At 40.9% G+C, this 18,548-nt stretch overlaps 1 protein-coding gene across 1 annotated transcript in view; it reads right to left on the bottom strand.

The window, feature by feature from the left end:
* The window catches only part of LOC134226173 (allatotropins-like), a 113,576-nt gene extending 104,434 nt beyond the window's left edge, over positions 1 to 9,142 (bottom strand). The window contains exon 1 of the mRNA XM_062706767.1: positions 8,296 to 9,142. Within this exon, the coding sequence (XP_062562751.1) occupies positions 8,296 to 8,301 (6 nt within the window). The 5' untranslated portion in view covers positions 8,302 to 9,142. The remainder of the gene's footprint in view (positions 1 to 8,295) is intronic.
* Between the last annotated feature and the right edge of the window lie 9,406 nt (positions 9,143 to 18,548).

The raw sequence follows: 18,548 nt of genomic DNA, 5'->3' as shown, positions 1-18,548 counted from the left end.
CCTTCACAAGCATAGTACAGATCTCGTACTTACGCTTTCCTGACACGTTGTGTCTTCGAATTTGTCTGCTGATATCGTTATCGGAGATCAAGTGAGCCCAAGTACACGAATGAAGAATTCCACCTTGAAGAACCACCTTGATTTTGTCGAATAGCCGTTGTCTTCTCTTGAGCCTACTTCGTCTTCAACGTATTAATCACTAGTCCGATCTACTTTGCTTCCCTCCTCGGTCTGATGTAGGATTCTTCCATCTTTTAAAAGTTATAATAATGAAAGTAGTGCATGGAGAACTGGAGTGCGATGACCTGCAGCGAGCACCAGTAGGTTGACTGCTATCGAGTGTCAGAGGTGGCATGCCGCAAATGGTCCTCCAGCTTCCACTTGGCCACACTATCACTCGTAGTGCGAGGTGCACATAGTGCTCATGGATCAATCATTGCCGCCTGAAATATTCCTGGTTTGAGTGCTAGGAGACCGATTTGTGCAAAGGGATTTGGTTTTAATGAGTCGAGTGTAGTTAACCCATACTCGCACTACGCTTTAGCAATGTCCAGAATGCAGATTTCCGTTACCATTTTCTACAACAATGGGACGCCTTATGCCTTGCGTTTTTTTTTCCATAACGACAGCAAAAATTGTGCACAGAACTTTACTCTCAATCACACCGACCACAAGAAAATTTGCCTCTATCAAAATCCATTCTATATGAATCCGAAATTTGTAGCACATTTAGTCATCTTGTATCCGTCGGATGGCTATTTGATTCATATAGTGAATTATGATAAAAACAAACATTTTCGGTGGACTAAAATTTATATGAGATGTCAGATTGAAGTCAGCACTTCAATGGACTACTATATAAACGTTTTTTTATCACTACATTTTTGACGTAAACTACGTCTAAGGGGAAGACTCAGATACAGGGTGTAAAACAGAAATTTCCAAATTCGAGACCGTCACGAAATTAGGATAGATTTCAAACGCTAATAGCGTCTTTATCTTTCGATGGATTTTCGACATTTGCTTATCAATCGATTCAGAAACTCTCCAGCAATTTGCCAATTATATTGATACTATTGATTATCAACGTTAAACTATTGAAAATGTTGTTTCTTTCCAAACCGGGTGAAAAATTCAATTCCGTTCATAAATCCCCAACACGGACATCAGATTGCAGTAAGGTACGGGCCTTTTGATCCACTGCTTCGTTTTCCCTGTGTATAAAAAGCCCCATGTTTCGCGTGCGCGCGTCATTTTCATTCTGGATGTCACGGCGAGCGGACCAGGGCGTCCAGAAGCGGTCCCAGTGACAACGGCTGTCTGAGCGGTGTGGTGGTGCGGATGAAATTTTTTCGGTCGGTGGTGGTGGCGGTCGTGGAAGCAGCAGCACATCATTTTCATCCGTGTCCCATCTTCGGCGGATCTGGCAATTGACGGCGTTCGTTGAGCCGAATCATCGGATGGCGGTCGCGCAGCTCAGTGGCTGCTGATATGGCACATAAGTGGCAATTAATCGGTTCTTTTCAGGACCATCATTATATATGGGAGGAAGGTTAAGTTGAAATAATTTTCCTAAAGTGCAACCGTTAGGAACTGGAAAATTCTTCGGCGAAATTTTCTAGCGTAATTCGGAGTTATATGATTTTAGTGATTAAGAATGTTGATATTAGACGAACTTTCTTCATAGAACAAAGCATAATTGTTTGGCATCGGTAGCGGAATCATAGAATTAGTGCCGGTCTGAGCATAGGCTGTCATCGGAAGATTGCTACAGCAATTTATTCACTAATGTAATGTTTGCAATGATTTGGATGTTGTCGGTACAACATGAAACTTTCCCGCGAGACTCTAATTTTTTATTTTTCCTGTTGATGATTGAAAAAGAAATCGGTTCCGAGATGAACTTTATTCAAAGCGCAACGCTAACGTCGGTAGTTGAATCCCAAGTAAGTATTGGAAGGAGACCATGCAAACAATTGATTCGCATTATGACCGAAGAAAATTGTATGGCGTCAGTATTGATGTTTGCTACAGATTTTTGACGTAAACTTCGTCTAAGGGAAGACTTAGATACAGGGTTTAAAACGGAAATTTCCAAATTCGAGACTGTCACAAAATCAGGATAGATTTCAAACGCTAATAGCGTCTTTATCTTTCGATGGATTTTCGACATTTGCTTATCAATCGATTCGGAAACCCTTCAGCAGTTTGCCAATTCTATTGATACTATAGAATATACGAATATGATTTTGAAAAAGTATCACCGGCGCGTGCTTACTCGAAATCTACATGCTGATACATTTACAGTTACCTACATCAAACAACTGAAAACCGAAATACGCCACTCCAAAATTACGAGGTGACAATGTTAGAAAAAGACAAAAGATAGGAAAAATAACACGGTGTGTAGTGCCTCCCCGAGTCAAAGATCCTTTAATTACGGAACGCAAAAATAAGGCATTTTCAACCCTCCCTCCCCCCTATGTCACACTTTTTGTATGAAGCATCTAAAAATTATGTATGGGTCGTCACACTTCGCCCAACCCCCCTCCCCCTTTAAACGTTCCGTAATTTGTGGACGCTCCCAAGAGCCACTTCCATTGATGGTAGTCGATCGTTAGTACTTCATATCAAATATCATATCATATCTAGACCAACATTTGAAAAGGGCATAACAGCCAAAATTTATTCCTTCCGATTTTTTGTCTACATATACAGCTTTATATGTAGATGAAGAATCAGAAGGAATACATTTTGGCTGTTACGCCCTTTTCAAATGTTGGTCTTGATATCATAGCATATCAAAGAATATTGTGGCCAAATTTCATAAAATTTGGTCAACAAAAACCCCTGCCAATAATAGTACAAAACCTGCCAAAGCCGTCATTCCCCTATTTCAGACAAGAAAAGTTAATCTGAGCGCTGCTAATGTTGATGACGACGACCACGGTCTGCTCTCCGCGACATCTCGAACGAAATGGCTCGCGCGCGGAAGAGCTGCTTCCTTGTAATCAATAAAGTTGAACCTGTAGCCACGCCCCTTTGGGGGGTGTGTGACGGATACACAATATTTGCTGTCATACCGGAGAACAAAGAGGCGGGACTAATGAGCCATCTTTATTGATTATAAGAAAACTGCTCTCCCGCGCGTGCGTGGCATTTCAGCACCTAAAAGCTCATGGATGAGTTGAATCATCGTATGTTTTCTGTATGTATGTAGAATCACTGTATGTATGTAGAATCACTGTATGTATGTAGAATCACGAGCGCGCGTCAAACGGAGAAGCTGCAAAAATGTTTTCGCATGGATGACTATCTACCAAAATTATAAGTCTTTCTCTGAATCGTGCTCTCGTGATTCTACTACCGACGGAAAACAATCTGCTATCACCAAGCAATTAAGTTTCACTTTGATCAAAATTCATCTCGCCTCAAGTTGTGACTTAAGAGCTACTTTCATTGATGGTAGCCAATCGTTAGTAGGGGAAATTACGGCTTTGGCAGGTTTTGTTCTATTATTGTCAGGGGGTTTTCTGTAACTAATTATGCTCAAATTTGGCCAAAACATTATTTGCATATCAAAAAATATTGTGGCCAAATTTCATAAAATTTGGCCAACAAAAACCCCCTGACAATAGAACAAAACCTGCCAAAGCCGTCATTCCCCCTTTTTCAAACAATAAAATTTAATCTGAGCGCTGCTAATGTTAATGACGACGACCGCGCGACCCACACCATCGCCGGGAATAAAATTTCCGGTAGGTGCTCCGCCGATGCCAAAGGTGGTACCACGGTCTGCTCTTCGCGACATCTCAAACGAAATGGCTCGCGCGCGCGAAAGAGCTGCTTTCTTGTAATCAATAAAGTTGAATCTGTAGCCACGCCCCTTTGGTGAGTGTGTGACGGTTGCACAATATTTGCATTCATACCGGACAACAAAGAGGCGGGACTAATGAGCCATCTTTATTGATTATAAGAAAACTGCTCTCCCGCGCGCGCGAGGCATTTCATTTGAAATGTCGTGGAGAGTGGTTCCAGCATCGGCGGAGTTGCTGAGAGAATGAATCGGTTCTTCTCAGGGCCACCATTCTATACAAAGGAAGAGGCGAGGCGAATATTATTCAAAGAGCAAATTAGCCACTTGGCGACGCCATAATGTTGCCGTCCGTAGCAGAATCACGAGTGCGCCCCGGGGGGAGATTCTATATAATATGAATTCGTATGAATGGCATCAGTGGCAGCCAAGTGAAAAATGTCGGGAGTGAATCACAAGCGTGCGTCGGAGGGAGTTGCTGGAGTAAATATATTCATATGAATGGTAAATTGGTAATGTGACTGCATTTTGACGTGAACTACGTTTAAGGGGGAGACTCTGATACAGGGTAAAAGATGAAAATTTCAAAATTGGGGACCGTCACGTAGTCATGTAAGATTTTAAAAGATAATCTTTATCTTTTGATGGATTTTGAGATTTATATATCAAATGAATCAGAAACTCTCCACCAATTTGCAAATGGTATTGAATTTTTGATTATCAACGTTAAACTAGTGGAAATTTCAATTCCTTCCAAACCCTGTAAAAATTCAGACCCAATCAATAATCCTGCAACCCCAACACGGACATCAGGTTGTCATAAGTTACGGTCCTTTTCGCCCATCGCTCCATTTCTCTATGCATAAAGACTCGTGTCTCGTGTCTTTCGTTCGAGCATTCTCAGAGAGCGGACACGATACTTCATTTGTAGCCTTGAGCCAGCATTGGAGGCGATTGTCGGGTGGAGACAAAGGCATCCCACAGCGATAGGCGGCAGTCAACGATGGTGGAGCGACGGTCGGGACGGCAGCCTCACTGGAGTGAAAATTTTGCCCGCTTGCGGTCCAAGCGACAACGGCTGCCGCGTTGATGTTGGTCGCGTCGTCAATGGTGGAGCTGCGGTAATTGCTGATAGTGAATGGAGTCATTTAAAGTAAATCAATTCTTTGGAATACCATCATTACCTTGGAAAAATGGTGTTAAGCTGAGAGGATTTTCCAAAGTGCAACAACTTGTGACAGGCACATTCTTGGCGTTCAGTAAAATCTTCTAGCAAGATTCTGAATTTGGTTATGTGCTGTCAGTGATTTCCAATGCGTACCATTGAGGAAAATAACAATATAAAATTGGTCAATTGGAGACAAACTTCGGTTAGTTACGCAGAACTTCGGTTAGTTAGGAAATTTAAATGCAAGTATGATATCAGTAGCAGTCAACTAAAATTTTCATTTTTGCTATTAGGGATTGGAATTGCACATTATCGAAGGTTAATCGGTTCTTTTTAGAACCAAAATTTTATAATAATAATTAAGTTAAGTTAAGCTCATTTAGAAGATTTTTCGAAAAATAATAAAAAACAACAATGAAATTGATTTTTTCAAGTGAAAACTCTAACAAATTAAACAAACAAAACTAAACTTCTCATATTATATAAAACTCGAGAATTAAAAAATTTTGACTTAGTTACATGAATAACAGCTACTTCCAAAATGTAAATTTTTAATTGTCGTATCCAACAAATTTTATGTTTTGAATATTGCTCGACACCAGTGTTGTCTCAAAAGTAATCAAAAGAACAATTTTGTAATATTCATGAATTATGGGTCTTGCTAGGTTCTTCATTTCACCAAACGGTTTTACGTAGTTTACGTCGGGCGGTCGTGTCTTGTACACAACCCTTATGATTTTTGTAAGGGCATGGCCGACGCTATTATTAATTTCAAATATTATTCATTATTAAATTTGTAGTATAAAATTGGCTAATTATTTACATTATCGTTTGATTAACATGCTTGAGTTTGTTTCAATTTTGTTTGAGCAACAATTTTCGAGTTATGAATATTATCGCAAAATTGACAATTATGATGCACGTGTATCACTTAAACACACTCCGCATACTTTGTAGTACATATTCTAAGTATTTAGCTTCAATCATGCAAACAAAAAAAAAATGGAATTTTGTATGAAATTTTGTCCCGTTTTTGAAAACATCCCCATTTAGGCAACATTAAAATCCGGTCGTGTTGCCAAAATCGGAAGGGACTGTATTTCATTACCAAAAATGATCTTTTCATATAGTGATAATGGAAATGATAAAATAACACATAAAAGACATCACCTGGAACATAAGAACACATTTTGAGCATCCCTACTATCCATACGATGATAATTCGGTGCCTTTAGGAATCACTTTATACTACAGGATGTATGAAGCTTCAGAAAATGTTTTCAAGCATGTTGTCTACTATGAACTTGTTAAAATAGATGTAAACTATATACGAAACATGTGTGATAATAAATTATGATGTTATAGGATCTCCGAACTGTACTGGAATTTGAATCAAATGGTCTACCGAATCAAGGCTTCCATGATGCCCCCAGCCGCAGTATCCACCCAATTATGTCCTCCGAGTGTTTGTCTATCACTTGCGTCTTAAATCCAAACATATGAGGTGTTGTAAGATCTCCAAATTGTCCTGGAATTTGAATCAAATGGTCTACCGAATCAACCAAGGCTTCCATGATGTCAAGAACGTCCCCGGAAATTACTTCGAGAATTGGATTCTTACATGTGAAACAAATTAGACTGTACAATTTTGGTACAAATTAATCATATTAAAGCTTATTAAAACCCCATTGCAACCCAACGAGGGTTTCAATCAAAGTTAATTGCCTATATTCCGGGTATTAAACCACCCAACTTGGACATTAATTCATATTGTTCTGAAAACTCATATGTGAATATGTACCTACATTATGTCTAGTACCCACTGAGGGTCGTGGGTTCGAGTCCCATCAAAGGGAAAGTGGTTACCTCCAATATATTTTTCAAATCAATATCTTCCACATAATGTACATATTCACATATGATAACAATAAATCATGTTTCTATAGAGAACAATCAGATTTCATGTTATCATGTCACATTGCATAGCTCGACATACCATGAAGCGATAAATGAACCTGTCTTTAGAGATATTTGATGTCATGTCCATCAAACTATTTCATATATTATGCGACGCAGACACTATTTGAACACTTACCCGAGTTAAATCAGCAAAATGTGTTCATTTAACTACTGTTCTGATGTTGGTTTTTCATTATAGCATTTTCCATTAAATTCTACTACTTTATTGTTCCTTTGACAGATACGTATTTCGACCTCAACAGTAAGGCCGTCTTCAGTGTCTCGTACTTGACTCGAGTAGATGGAATGGAATAGTACAAACTCGTCTTATGACAAGTAAATACATCCCACTAAAATCTTAAAGTAATTTTTTCACCCAAATGAATGTTATAATGGATTTTATGCAACCCATCTGAGTTGCATAATGGTCATTTAGGCACCCACATCATTGGTATGAAAAGTAGGCCGTTTTATCACTCAAAGACGATCTGTAGATCAGGTATTATGATCAAGAATTGCAAAAAAAAAGGTTTCATTAACTCAATTAAGTGCTATAATAGTAGTTTGTGCAACAAGTTGCAAAAAGATGATTTTTTCAGCACAAGTTGTACGTTTATCCAACGAGACTTGCCGAGTTGGATAAATACTACAAGTGCTGAAAAAATCGAGTTTTGCAACGAGTTGCACACGCTGTTTTTTGCTATGACGAAAAATGGACTTAAATATTATAAATCTGTACCAAAATTGTATACTCTACTTTACTCCACATGATCATTCTTGCCAATAAATTATGTTGCTGCAGAGAACAATCAGATTCCATGTTACCGTGCCACATTACATAGTTCGATAAGCCGTGAAGCGATAGATGTACCCGCAATTTGGAATTTTTTGATGTCATGTCCATCAAACTATTTAATTTATTACGCGACGCAAAAGAAGCAATTTATTACGCGACGTAACTACTGTTCTGATGTTGGGTTTTTATTATAGCACCAAAATGAGTGCTATAATGAATATTATGCAACCCATTTGAGTTGCATAATATTCATTAAAGCACCCATTTCTTTAGTATGGAAAAGTAGGCCGTTTTATCACTCAAAGGCGAACTGTAAACCAGGTATTATGATCAGGAATTGCAAAATACCTATTATAACAATCATGAATCAGATATTTTAAAAAAAACTGGATGTGCCATCACTCAAACTTTACAGATACCAGGGATTATTATCCGGATTATCAAAAAAAATCTCTCAGATTCAAAATTATTATTCAATGTTAAATATTGATACATTATATTCAGTCCTTACACCATTGCACTCCAATTGCTCTATTCATAAATCACTGTACCACTCACCTCCATAACTCCCGCGGTAGATCACTAAATTCGTCAGAGGTTTATCACGATGCGCTTGGGAGTTGGTAAGAAAATTTATTACTGCTCTAGCTGCATCCGCAACACTATGCTACCGTGTTTTTTATGAAGCACTTATTCTTTTGGCTGTCCACCTTGGTGAGGCAAAACCCGACGGTTTCACTTGCAACAAGTTGCACGGATACTGAGCACCACCGATTACGACAAATCTTGCAGATTTACAAATTTATTCATAGACCTTCCACGTCATAAATTCATTCGCCAGTGACGTGCTTTCCCGGATTTTTTTTCAATTTCGCACTTTTTTCAACGTACGTTCTATCCGAGTACTTGTATCAGAATGGGACCACCAAGTGGCAGCTTGTAAGTGGATATGAGATGTGCTTATGTTAAACCTTTGGAAGGGTAGGTTTTTGTTAATATAGCTTGGCAGAAAAAAACGCTCAACGCCTCGTCGTGTCTATTGTTTAAAGTAAAACTGCAAGTATTTGAATGGGGAACAGGACAAACAATAGCACCACTCGCTAGTTGAAATTGTATACAGTTCGTCACTTTCCTACACTCATGTGATAATTCATATGAAAAAGTACCGGACCGGGCTCTAATTCTCCTGACACGCTTTCTTCTAGTTTCCGTTCGCTGAAATTATTCACAAGTCGTTGGCTTCCGTTGAATGTTCAAATCCTTTTCTCTACGGCACAACACACACAACTCACAGAACCGTCTACTCAGATAGAATATTTTTTTGTGCCTACACGGTCCCTGAAGATCACCTGTTGTTCCGGTTTTGTCAACTCTCCTAGCGTGTTGCCATCCGTATCCTCGGGGTCACCAGAAAGAAGTGCTTACTGCTTCACAAGATCAGTTCCTTTTATTTCCTCCCCCAATTCATCATAGTCAGGCATTTCCATCATCGGCGACGCTCGCTGCCTTCGTCGGCGTCGTTGTCGCTGTCGCTCCGGTCGGGTGTCCTTTCGTCGTCATCTTGGATGATGACGTCCCCCCATCTGAAGCGCATCAGGATAGTCGTGCGATGTCTTATTCATTCTCATGGCGACGCTATTACTTTTATGCTGCTGTACCGTAGCAGAGGGTAAAATCTTCGATATATTATGATGTGTGTAACATCATACTTGAGGTCACATTTTATGATTTTATGATCTAAGTTAGGAATAACAGATGAATCTTCTTCTGCTCTCTAAAGAAAAATGACTTTACATTTCCATTTTGCTGAGAAAGTTGAACAAATGTTAAAAACAAATAGCCATTAATTTGTGTAAAAAATGTTGCTTCGTAAAACGTTGCATTGAATACTTTGGAAAGCCCATAAAGAATCATTCTAAGATCCATATCAAAGCTAAATATTAGGGAATTTGTTCCGTTAAACATGGCAAGAAAACAATAACATTCCATGATCCAAGAAAAACTTTTTTTTTTTTTGGACCCATAAAAAATCAAATTTCGCAAAATCATTATCGTGATGATGATCCACACATTTGGTCATATGATCCATAATTTTTAAAATTTGATCCATAATTTCGTTCATATGATCCATAATTTTGGAGATAATTTAGTAGTCGATTTGAAAGCGAGTGGAGGGCAATAATTGTGATGGTATAAATATTGCGACCTTCCTTATGCCAAACTCCCGTATGAAGGGGGAGGGAAGAATATCAGCGTGAAAGCTGACATATCTCCACTGGCTACATTTGTACACATACACACACAGACATACATACATACATACATCAACTCAGTTCGTCAATCACACTTAAAAGCGAAATTTTATTTCGGTAAAACAAAACAACGAACACGGTAGGCAAACTTTGCTTTGACTGAAATCTCGTTGAATTTTGACGAAATTTGGTACTTCATGTTGGTTGCAATCACTCGGTAATCCATTTTGCAGTCATGATCGGCAAACTTTAAATCTCACCGGGTTTCGGTAAAGCTCATCTGTCAAAAAATAAACTTAGACATCCCACGTGTTGGAACGAAAAGGCGAAAAAAATTATTTGAGATTATTTTATTGTAAACACACATAGATGCTTATGAAAACTGCTATTGGTAAGCAAAACATTGAAAAAAACACAGAACAAATTAATAACTATTAGTTTATTTATTAAAGCAAATTCATAAATCTCGATGAGACCGAGGATGATACTCCAAAACGAGCCGCCACAAAGAGTACCCAAGGAACATATTCGTATCAGACAGAGGCAGCTACGGATTGTGCCGAATGCGAGATTGGATGAATCATTCCAAACTATATACCTCAAGACGTGATGTGCATTTTTGTCGGAATCCCGAAAGGATTTCCTTTGATATATAATTTTCCCATCTAGATGAAAACTATGGAATTATTTTTAAAAGTGACGACGCGATTTTTATTTAGCGAACCTACACTGCGCATCAGACAAGTTTTATGTAATATTGAACTCCTTATAACTCCCTAGCCGTTTTTTTCTGTTTTCAAGTGGATTAAGATTTTTTATCAAGCGTATTCCTGAACATTCATAGTAAATTGGTATACTAATTACGTATACTTCGGATAATTTGCTTCATTTTCATAAATCCAGTGAAAATTTGGGAGAAATATGTGAGTGTTAACGATATCTGAAAATGAATCGAAATATACTTATGATCACATGTGTACATTATTTGTGTTTGCATTTCAATTGATTTACTTCAAAGAGACAAACTAATCATTTACTGAATTTCAGCAAAAGATTGTACTGAGATGTTCGGTAAAAAAATACCGTTAGATCGGTGAAGCATTTACGAACAGATCGGTAAATTTTGACAGTTGGGAGATTCGCACAATTTACGACCAGTCGGTAATTTGAACTTTCACCGAGATTTTTGCCGAGATCTCAGCTGTTGGATTCTCGGCGATTTGTTTTGCCGGCTTCGGCGAAATAATTTAAGTGTGAAGCTGAGTCGATCGGGTCACTATGGGTCTCCAGGCTTTCTATCAAAAGTTCTTTTTTGGAGCAATCATATAGCCTTTCGGTACAACTTTGTATATTAAGCACCAAACATATATTGCACCAAACATATATAGCATACCGATCCATCGGGCTGAAAGTCATTTGACCAGAAATGTCATTTCGCCGAAATATACATACGACGGAAAATGTCATTCGAACGAACAGGTCATTTGGCCAAAGATGCTCTTTTGGCAGAAAGGACAATTCGTTCAAAAGGGTTGACATTTTTGTCCTTATGATGTTTTCAGCCGAGTGACCTGTTCGTTCAAACGACATTCGTCAAACAACCATCTCATCCAAATGGCAGGCCAAATGATCTGTCAGAGCAAACGTCTTTTTCGACCAAACTTCCAGCCGTATGTTCATTTTGGCCGTATGTCGACCTCAGCCAAATGACATGTTCGGGCAAACTAGCTTCAACCTAATAACTCTTTTCGCCAAACGATGGCTTATCGCCAACTGAAGTCATTCGACTGAAAGTTATCCAGCTGAGTAGATCATTAGGCCGAACAAACCATTAGACCGAAACCCATCTGACCGAATATGCCATTCGGCCGAAATGAACGACATCCTTTGGTTGAAATGGTCTTTCGGCAGAAAAAGTCGTTTGGTCGAAGTCGGTTTGGTTTGGTTGAAATGGCCATTTCGCCGACCGATATTTTTGGCAATATTACTCGTTCAGCCCTTTCTACCAACTCGAATAGCACACATGTTGCAAGTTAGTTGCCGTAACTTATATGTGACCGTATTCAGTCACATTTAAGTTGCTGTGACTAATTATTATTATCAGACTAGGGCCGGAGTGGCCTGTGCTGCACATAAAAGTCTTCTCCATTCAGCTCGGTCCATGGCTGCACTTCGCCAACCACGCAGTCTGCGGAGGGTCCGCAAATCGTCCTCCACCTGATCGATCCACCTTGCCCGCTGTGCACCTCGCCTTCTTGTTCCCGTCGGATCGTGTCGAGAACCATTTTCTCCGGATTACTGTCCGACATTCTGGCTACGTGCCCGGCCCACCGCAGTCTTCCGATTTTCGCGGTGTGAACGATGGATGGTTCTCCCAACAGCTGATGCAACTCGTGGTTCATTCGCCTCCTCCACGTACCGTCTGCCATCTGCACCCCACCATAGATGGTACGCAACACTTTCCTTTCAAAAACTCCCAGTGCGCGTTGGTCCTCCACGAGCATCGTCCAGGTCTCGTGTCCATCGAGAACTACCGGTCTTATTAGCGTTTTGTAGATAGTCAGTTTGGTACGGCGGCGAACTCTATTCGATCGGAGCGTCTTACAGAGTCCAAAGTACGTACGATTTCCAGCCACTATGCGCCTCCGAATTTCTCTGCTGGTATCGTTATCGGCGGTCACCAGTGAGCCCAAGTACACGAATTCTACAACCACCTCGATTTCGTCCCCACCGATAGAAACTCGTGGTGGGTGACTCACATTGACCTCTCTTGAGCCTCTTCCTATCATGTACTTCGTCTTCGACGTGTTGATGACTGGTCCAATCCGTTTAGCTTCGCTTTTCAGTCTGATGTAGGCTTCCTCCATCCTCTCAAAGTTACGTGCCATGATATCAATGTCGTCGGCGAAACTAAATAACTGGACGGACTTCGTGAAAATCGTACCACTCGTGTCAATCCCTGCCCTTCGTATTACTCCCTCCAAAGCGATGTTGAATAGCAGACACGAAAGACCATCACCTTGCCGTAACCCTCTACGGGTTTCGAAGGGACTCGAGAATGCCCTTGAAACTCGAACTACGCACATCACTCGATCCATCGTCGCCTTGATCAACCGTATCAGTTTATCCGGAAATCCGTTTTCGTGCATTAGCTGCCATAGCTGGTCCCGATCGATTGTATCATGCGGCTTTGAAGTCGATAAATAGATGATGTGTGGGCGTTGTATTCGCGGCATTTCTGCAATACCTGACGTATGGAGAACACCTGATCTGTGGTAGAGCGTTCACCCATAAATCCCGCATGGTACTGCCCCACGAACTCTCTTGGAATTGATGATAGTCAGCGGCATAAAATTTGGGAGAGTACCTTCAGCTTATCGCCCTTTCTGTAGATGGGACACACGACACCTTTCATACACTCCTGCGGCAGAACCTCATCCTCCCAAATCTTGGTAATTACCCAGTGCAGCGCTCTAGCCAATGCCTCACCACCGTGTTTAAACAGCTCTCCTGGTAGTTGGTCAACTCCAGGGGCTTTGTTGTTTTTCAGCCGGCCGATCTCCTCCTGGATTTCCTAGAGATTCGGAGCCGGAAGTCGCTCCTAGGTTCATTACCATACCGCCACCATTGTATGCCACATCGCTATTCAGGTGCTCTTCGTAGTGCTGCCGCCACCTTTGGATCACCTCACGCTCGTTTGTAAGAAGGTTCCCGTCTATGTTCTTACATATATCGGGCTGTGGCACGTGGCCCTTACGTGAACGGTTCAACTTCTCATAGAACTTTCGTGCGTTATAAGCGCGGTACAGTTCCGTCTCTCCACGGTCTCGATCTTCCTGCTGGCGTTTATTCCTCCGGAAAATCGAGTTTTGTCTGTTCTCTCCCGTTTGAATCGTGCCTTGTTCGCCCTCGTGCGGTGTTGCAGCAATCTCGCCCATACCGCATTCTTCTCCTCAACTAACTGCTCACATTCGCCGTCATACCAGTCGTTTCTCTGATCCGGAGCCACCGTGCCTAGTGCAGCGGTTGCGGTGCTTCCAATGGCGGATCGAATATCTCTCCAGCCATCTTCAAGAGATGCTGCGCCTAGCTGCTCTTCCGTTGGGAGTGCCACTTCCAGCTGCTGCGCGTAGTCTCGGGCTGTCTACCGTCTTGTAGCAGCCCAATTTTTAGCCGCGGTGGACGACTCTGACGCGTGTTGATCACCGTCGAGAGTTTTGAGCGCAGACATACTGCATCGAGGTAGTGGTCGGATTCAATATTCGCACTGCGGTAAGTGCGGACGTTCGTGATGTCGGAGAAGAATTTTCCATCGATTAGAACGTGGTCGATTTGGTTTTCCGTTTCTTGGTTAGGTGATTTCCATGTGGCCTTGTGGATTTTCTTGCGGGGCAAGTAAGTGCTTCGGACTACCATTCCGCGGGAGGCTGCAAAGTTTATACATCGTAGGCCGTTGTAGTTCTATACGGTATCCAAACTATCCGATCCGATGACCGGTCTATACATTTTTCCTCTCTTCCCACCTGTGCGTGCATGTCGCCGATGACGATTTTACCGTCCCGCAGTGGGCATCCATCGTATGTCTGCTTCAGCTGTGCTTGGAACGCTTCTTTCTCGTCGTCGGGTCTCCCTTCGTGTGGGCAGTGCACGTTGATGATGCTATAGTTGAAGAAACGGCCTTTTATCCTCAGCTTGCACATCCTTGCGTTGATTGGCTGCCACCCAACCACGCGTTGGCACATCTTTCCCAGCACTATGAAGCCGGTTCCCAGCTCGTTGGTGGTACCACAGCTTTGGTAGAAGGTAGCCGCTCGATGCCCGCTTTTCCACACTTTCTGTCCTGTCCAGCAGATTTCCTGCAGCGCTACGACATTGAAGTTGCGGGGATGTAATTCATCGTAGATTATCCTGTCGCAGCCTAGCCTAGCGACTTGCAGTTCCATGTTCCAAGCTTCCAATCGTGATCCTTTATTCGTCGCCTAGGTCGTTACCGATTGTATCGACTCGTATTATCTTTTATGTCGTTCGTTCGTAATAGTTGTTTTAAAAGGCGGCTTATTGGGCCTGAGCAAACCTCCTGTCTCGTCGGAGGGCCGTCGTGTCAGGGCTGTTTAGCGTCCCACCTAACACCAGGACTTGGGCTTGTGCGCTTTGAGCGGCACACGGTCGCTTTGGCGGAGCCTACTTGCGGATTCATGCAGCTTTTTATAGAGGTTTAACAGGGCCCACTGTCAAACCCCACCACATCCTAGGCAGGCACCACAACTCGCAGATGGCCTGGGGAGGGATCGTCAAGCCCTTGGACATAGTCCCTGCTGCCCCCGAAGTTGCTGTGACTAAATCAGTTCTAAATGTGCCACTTGGGAAACAACCATTTCGGCCACATGACCTATTCGGCCAAACGACCATTTCGATCAAACATCCTGTTAGCGCAAACGGCTTTTTTTGCCAAATTAAATGAAATAAAAAAGTCCGTTTGTACCTAATTAATTCCCTATGAAACACACGAAAAAAATCTCTGAAACTCTGAGTAATTTCCAGTTGAAATCCAATCCAACGTGAAATTTCCGTAGAATTGTTCTAAGTAATCCCAAGACTTTCCCGCGGATACTCCAAAGAATGTCCTGTGGAAATTTCGAAGGATATCTGTCACCTCACTGAACTGGTGAGGTGACGGGCTTTCGGCGCACTTGCCACAAATCTATGAATTACACTGCTACACTTTTACCACACATCAAAAGCACATTGTATAGCACATGACTTACCCTTTCGTATCTCAACACTCACAAACTTCTATTGCTAGCATGTTTATTTGTCCCGTAGGATCTCAAGAAAAACTGACTTTATTTAGCTAAGAGATATGCTTGTTTTAGTAACATTAAGAGGCCGCCATGTCACTACTGTTCTACCTTTAGAATCACATCACCAAGCGAAAGTTAATCGGAAAACTCCTGCCTCTTCCACAATCCAGATCAAAGTGATCGAGTCACAGATTGTCCTAATTCTTGGTCTTTGGTTCCCGAATCGAATTTCCCCCTCCTTACGATCGAAGTGCAGGAAGCAATTAATCCATTCGGATTGCAGCCCGCTTCGCCTGTCGATCCGTCCCGAGAATCATTAATGAGGCTTCGTTAAGATTTTCCCCCGGTCGATGGTCATCACCCAAATCGGTGACGTAGTCACACGCGCTCGCCACTTGGTCTGCACGTTGATCTAGAACATTCTTGGCGTTCTGCGAGCGCGAAAGTATTTCAAAGTAAAAAGAGCTTTTTCAACGCGGTGTTACGAAATGCTAATACTTACAAACTCCATAATATTTACAAAAATTATTAATTAACTTCTGTCCATGTTATACCAATTCATATTATTATATTTACAAGAATTGTAACGGACCGAATGACCGTTACACCCTGCGAAACTTCAAGTTGGCTTTAACCTCAGATCAGTTGTTGTTTTCAATCATAACTTGATGTAAATATGCTCTTGATGCAAAAATGATATGCTATATACCATAGAATATTATATACCTTTAATTTTTGCACAAAAAGTTTAGTCACAAGGAGTTGATGAAACAATCCACCATGCGTTTCCATATGCCTATATGATAAACAATGTATGCTTATATGATAATCATGTTTAAAATTTGTTGACATAAATAATGAAATTTCGGCGTCTTCGTTCTTCGTGAGGTTGTGCCAGTTTGCCGTCAGATCCTAACCTGACCGTAGCCATGCACCATACATATAATTTGATCAGATCACATGCTCCTTAATGATACCCTTTTTATTATGAACACTAGTGCTGTAAAAAGAAATCCCTTCTGAAGCAAGAACTATGTCATCAGGAAGTGTAGGCGATGGAGATGTAATGGATGTCCGTAACAGGTACAGCAAAACACCGCAAGGACGCCCTTATTCGTACTGTCTACTCACGGAACAGAAGGTCAAGAATAGCCACCGTTGCCAACTATAGCGTATACCGGATACCTGAGATTCCCGCAATATCCGTGGCAATAGCAGCAAACGATGTCCTGTATGCATTTAATTTTCAAATTTTATGATATTTGCACGTTTTTTATTGAAGTTCTGTAGAAAACATTCAATTATTTTATTAGTGCGAAAATAATATAAAATGTGTATAGTAGGGAGTTTTGCTTTCGGAATGTCTGTACTCATTCTGGCTAGACTTTTCGAAAAACGGGTTTCACTGTCATAAACACATTTGAGCACATTTTTTCATTGACGAAAAAAATCAGGAAGAAAGTTTTGATTAAACATATGCGGCAGGAAAACGGACCAACCAACCCTAGGGCTGGGGAAGGTTGCCCGAGTTTATTAAAATAAGTGAAAATATTTATAAGTGGGAAAATGATAGTGTATATAATTGTGTAATATGTCGGAACAAAAAAAACAGAATTTACCATACATACCTTAAAGTACAAAGTAGCACCAATCCACAAAAAAATTATCATAACTCACGAGAAATCATACCACCCACGCTACGGACTGTCTTTATCTATCTTCCAATTCATAGCCAACACCTAGTAAAGCCATTTATGCTAACTCCTACAACCTACATAGATTCATATGAACAAAAACATCGCATCGTTTCCCTGCTGTTGCACCATCGTTCATTTCTTTCAAACCGAAAGAGGGGAAATGAAAATCCCCGCCATTAGTTCCTGCTACGTAATACGCATCTGCAAGAGCACGTGCTGTTATATTCATCCGATGTATTTGAATGGCGCGAAACAGCTGTACCTATTCGTTCATAGGTTGTGATTAAAATTTAACGGAATTATAATCAATACAATTGAAGAAAACCTTTGAATCCCATGACCTTTCAATACAGAAAAGAAATATATATCATTTATCGTTTCCCATTTCACCTAATTCTACACCAAATGCATTGCAACACAGAGCATAAAAGGGATATTTAAATTTCAATGTTCGGTGACATTCATTTCATCTACCAACTTGGTATCACATTACACTCTCAATTCGATTGATATCGAGAACCTTCGAGTTGGGCGCGTTTTGAAGTATAAACAATACAAATTCAGTAGAATTGGAACACTGACCTTCAAAGGGAGAACATGTTCAAAGCAAATTGGTTCTGTTCAGTTATGTTTATGATTCTGGTACACAAGAAGAAATCAAAGATGTTCTATTTTATGCTTTTATTTTATGCTATTTTATGACCCTGGATTATAGACTGAAATAAACTTATTATTATCGATTAATCCCGTTATATACCGAACACCACGTTATCAAGTGGTCTTCACTTATACCTACCCAGAATTGTTGATTGTTATCAGTTGATACATTCCTTCAGTAAGTTCATAAAGTTTGCTCGAACTAGCAATTCGTTAAAATTTCCACCAGTGCAAACTTACGATGACTACCCAGCCAACACTAAATCGCATATGCTAGCGAATAAGTGTATGTATAAGGTGGAGGCGATATAGGCGCATTCCTCCATTTGACTGCGTGCAAAATGCACGTATATGGCCTCCACGTTGTACACTTATTTGCTATGATATACGATCTTGTGTTTGCT

This window comes from Armigeres subalbatus, chromosome 3 (assembly GCF_024139115.2).
Source record: "Armigeres subalbatus isolate Guangzhou_Male chromosome 3, GZ_Asu_2, whole genome shotgun sequence".
Taxonomy (NCBI): domain Eukaryota; kingdom Metazoa; phylum Arthropoda; class Insecta; order Diptera; family Culicidae; genus Armigeres; species Armigeres subalbatus.
The sequence above is the reverse complement of the archived record's forward strand: the minus strand, read 5'-3'. Positions and strand labels throughout refer to the sequence as shown.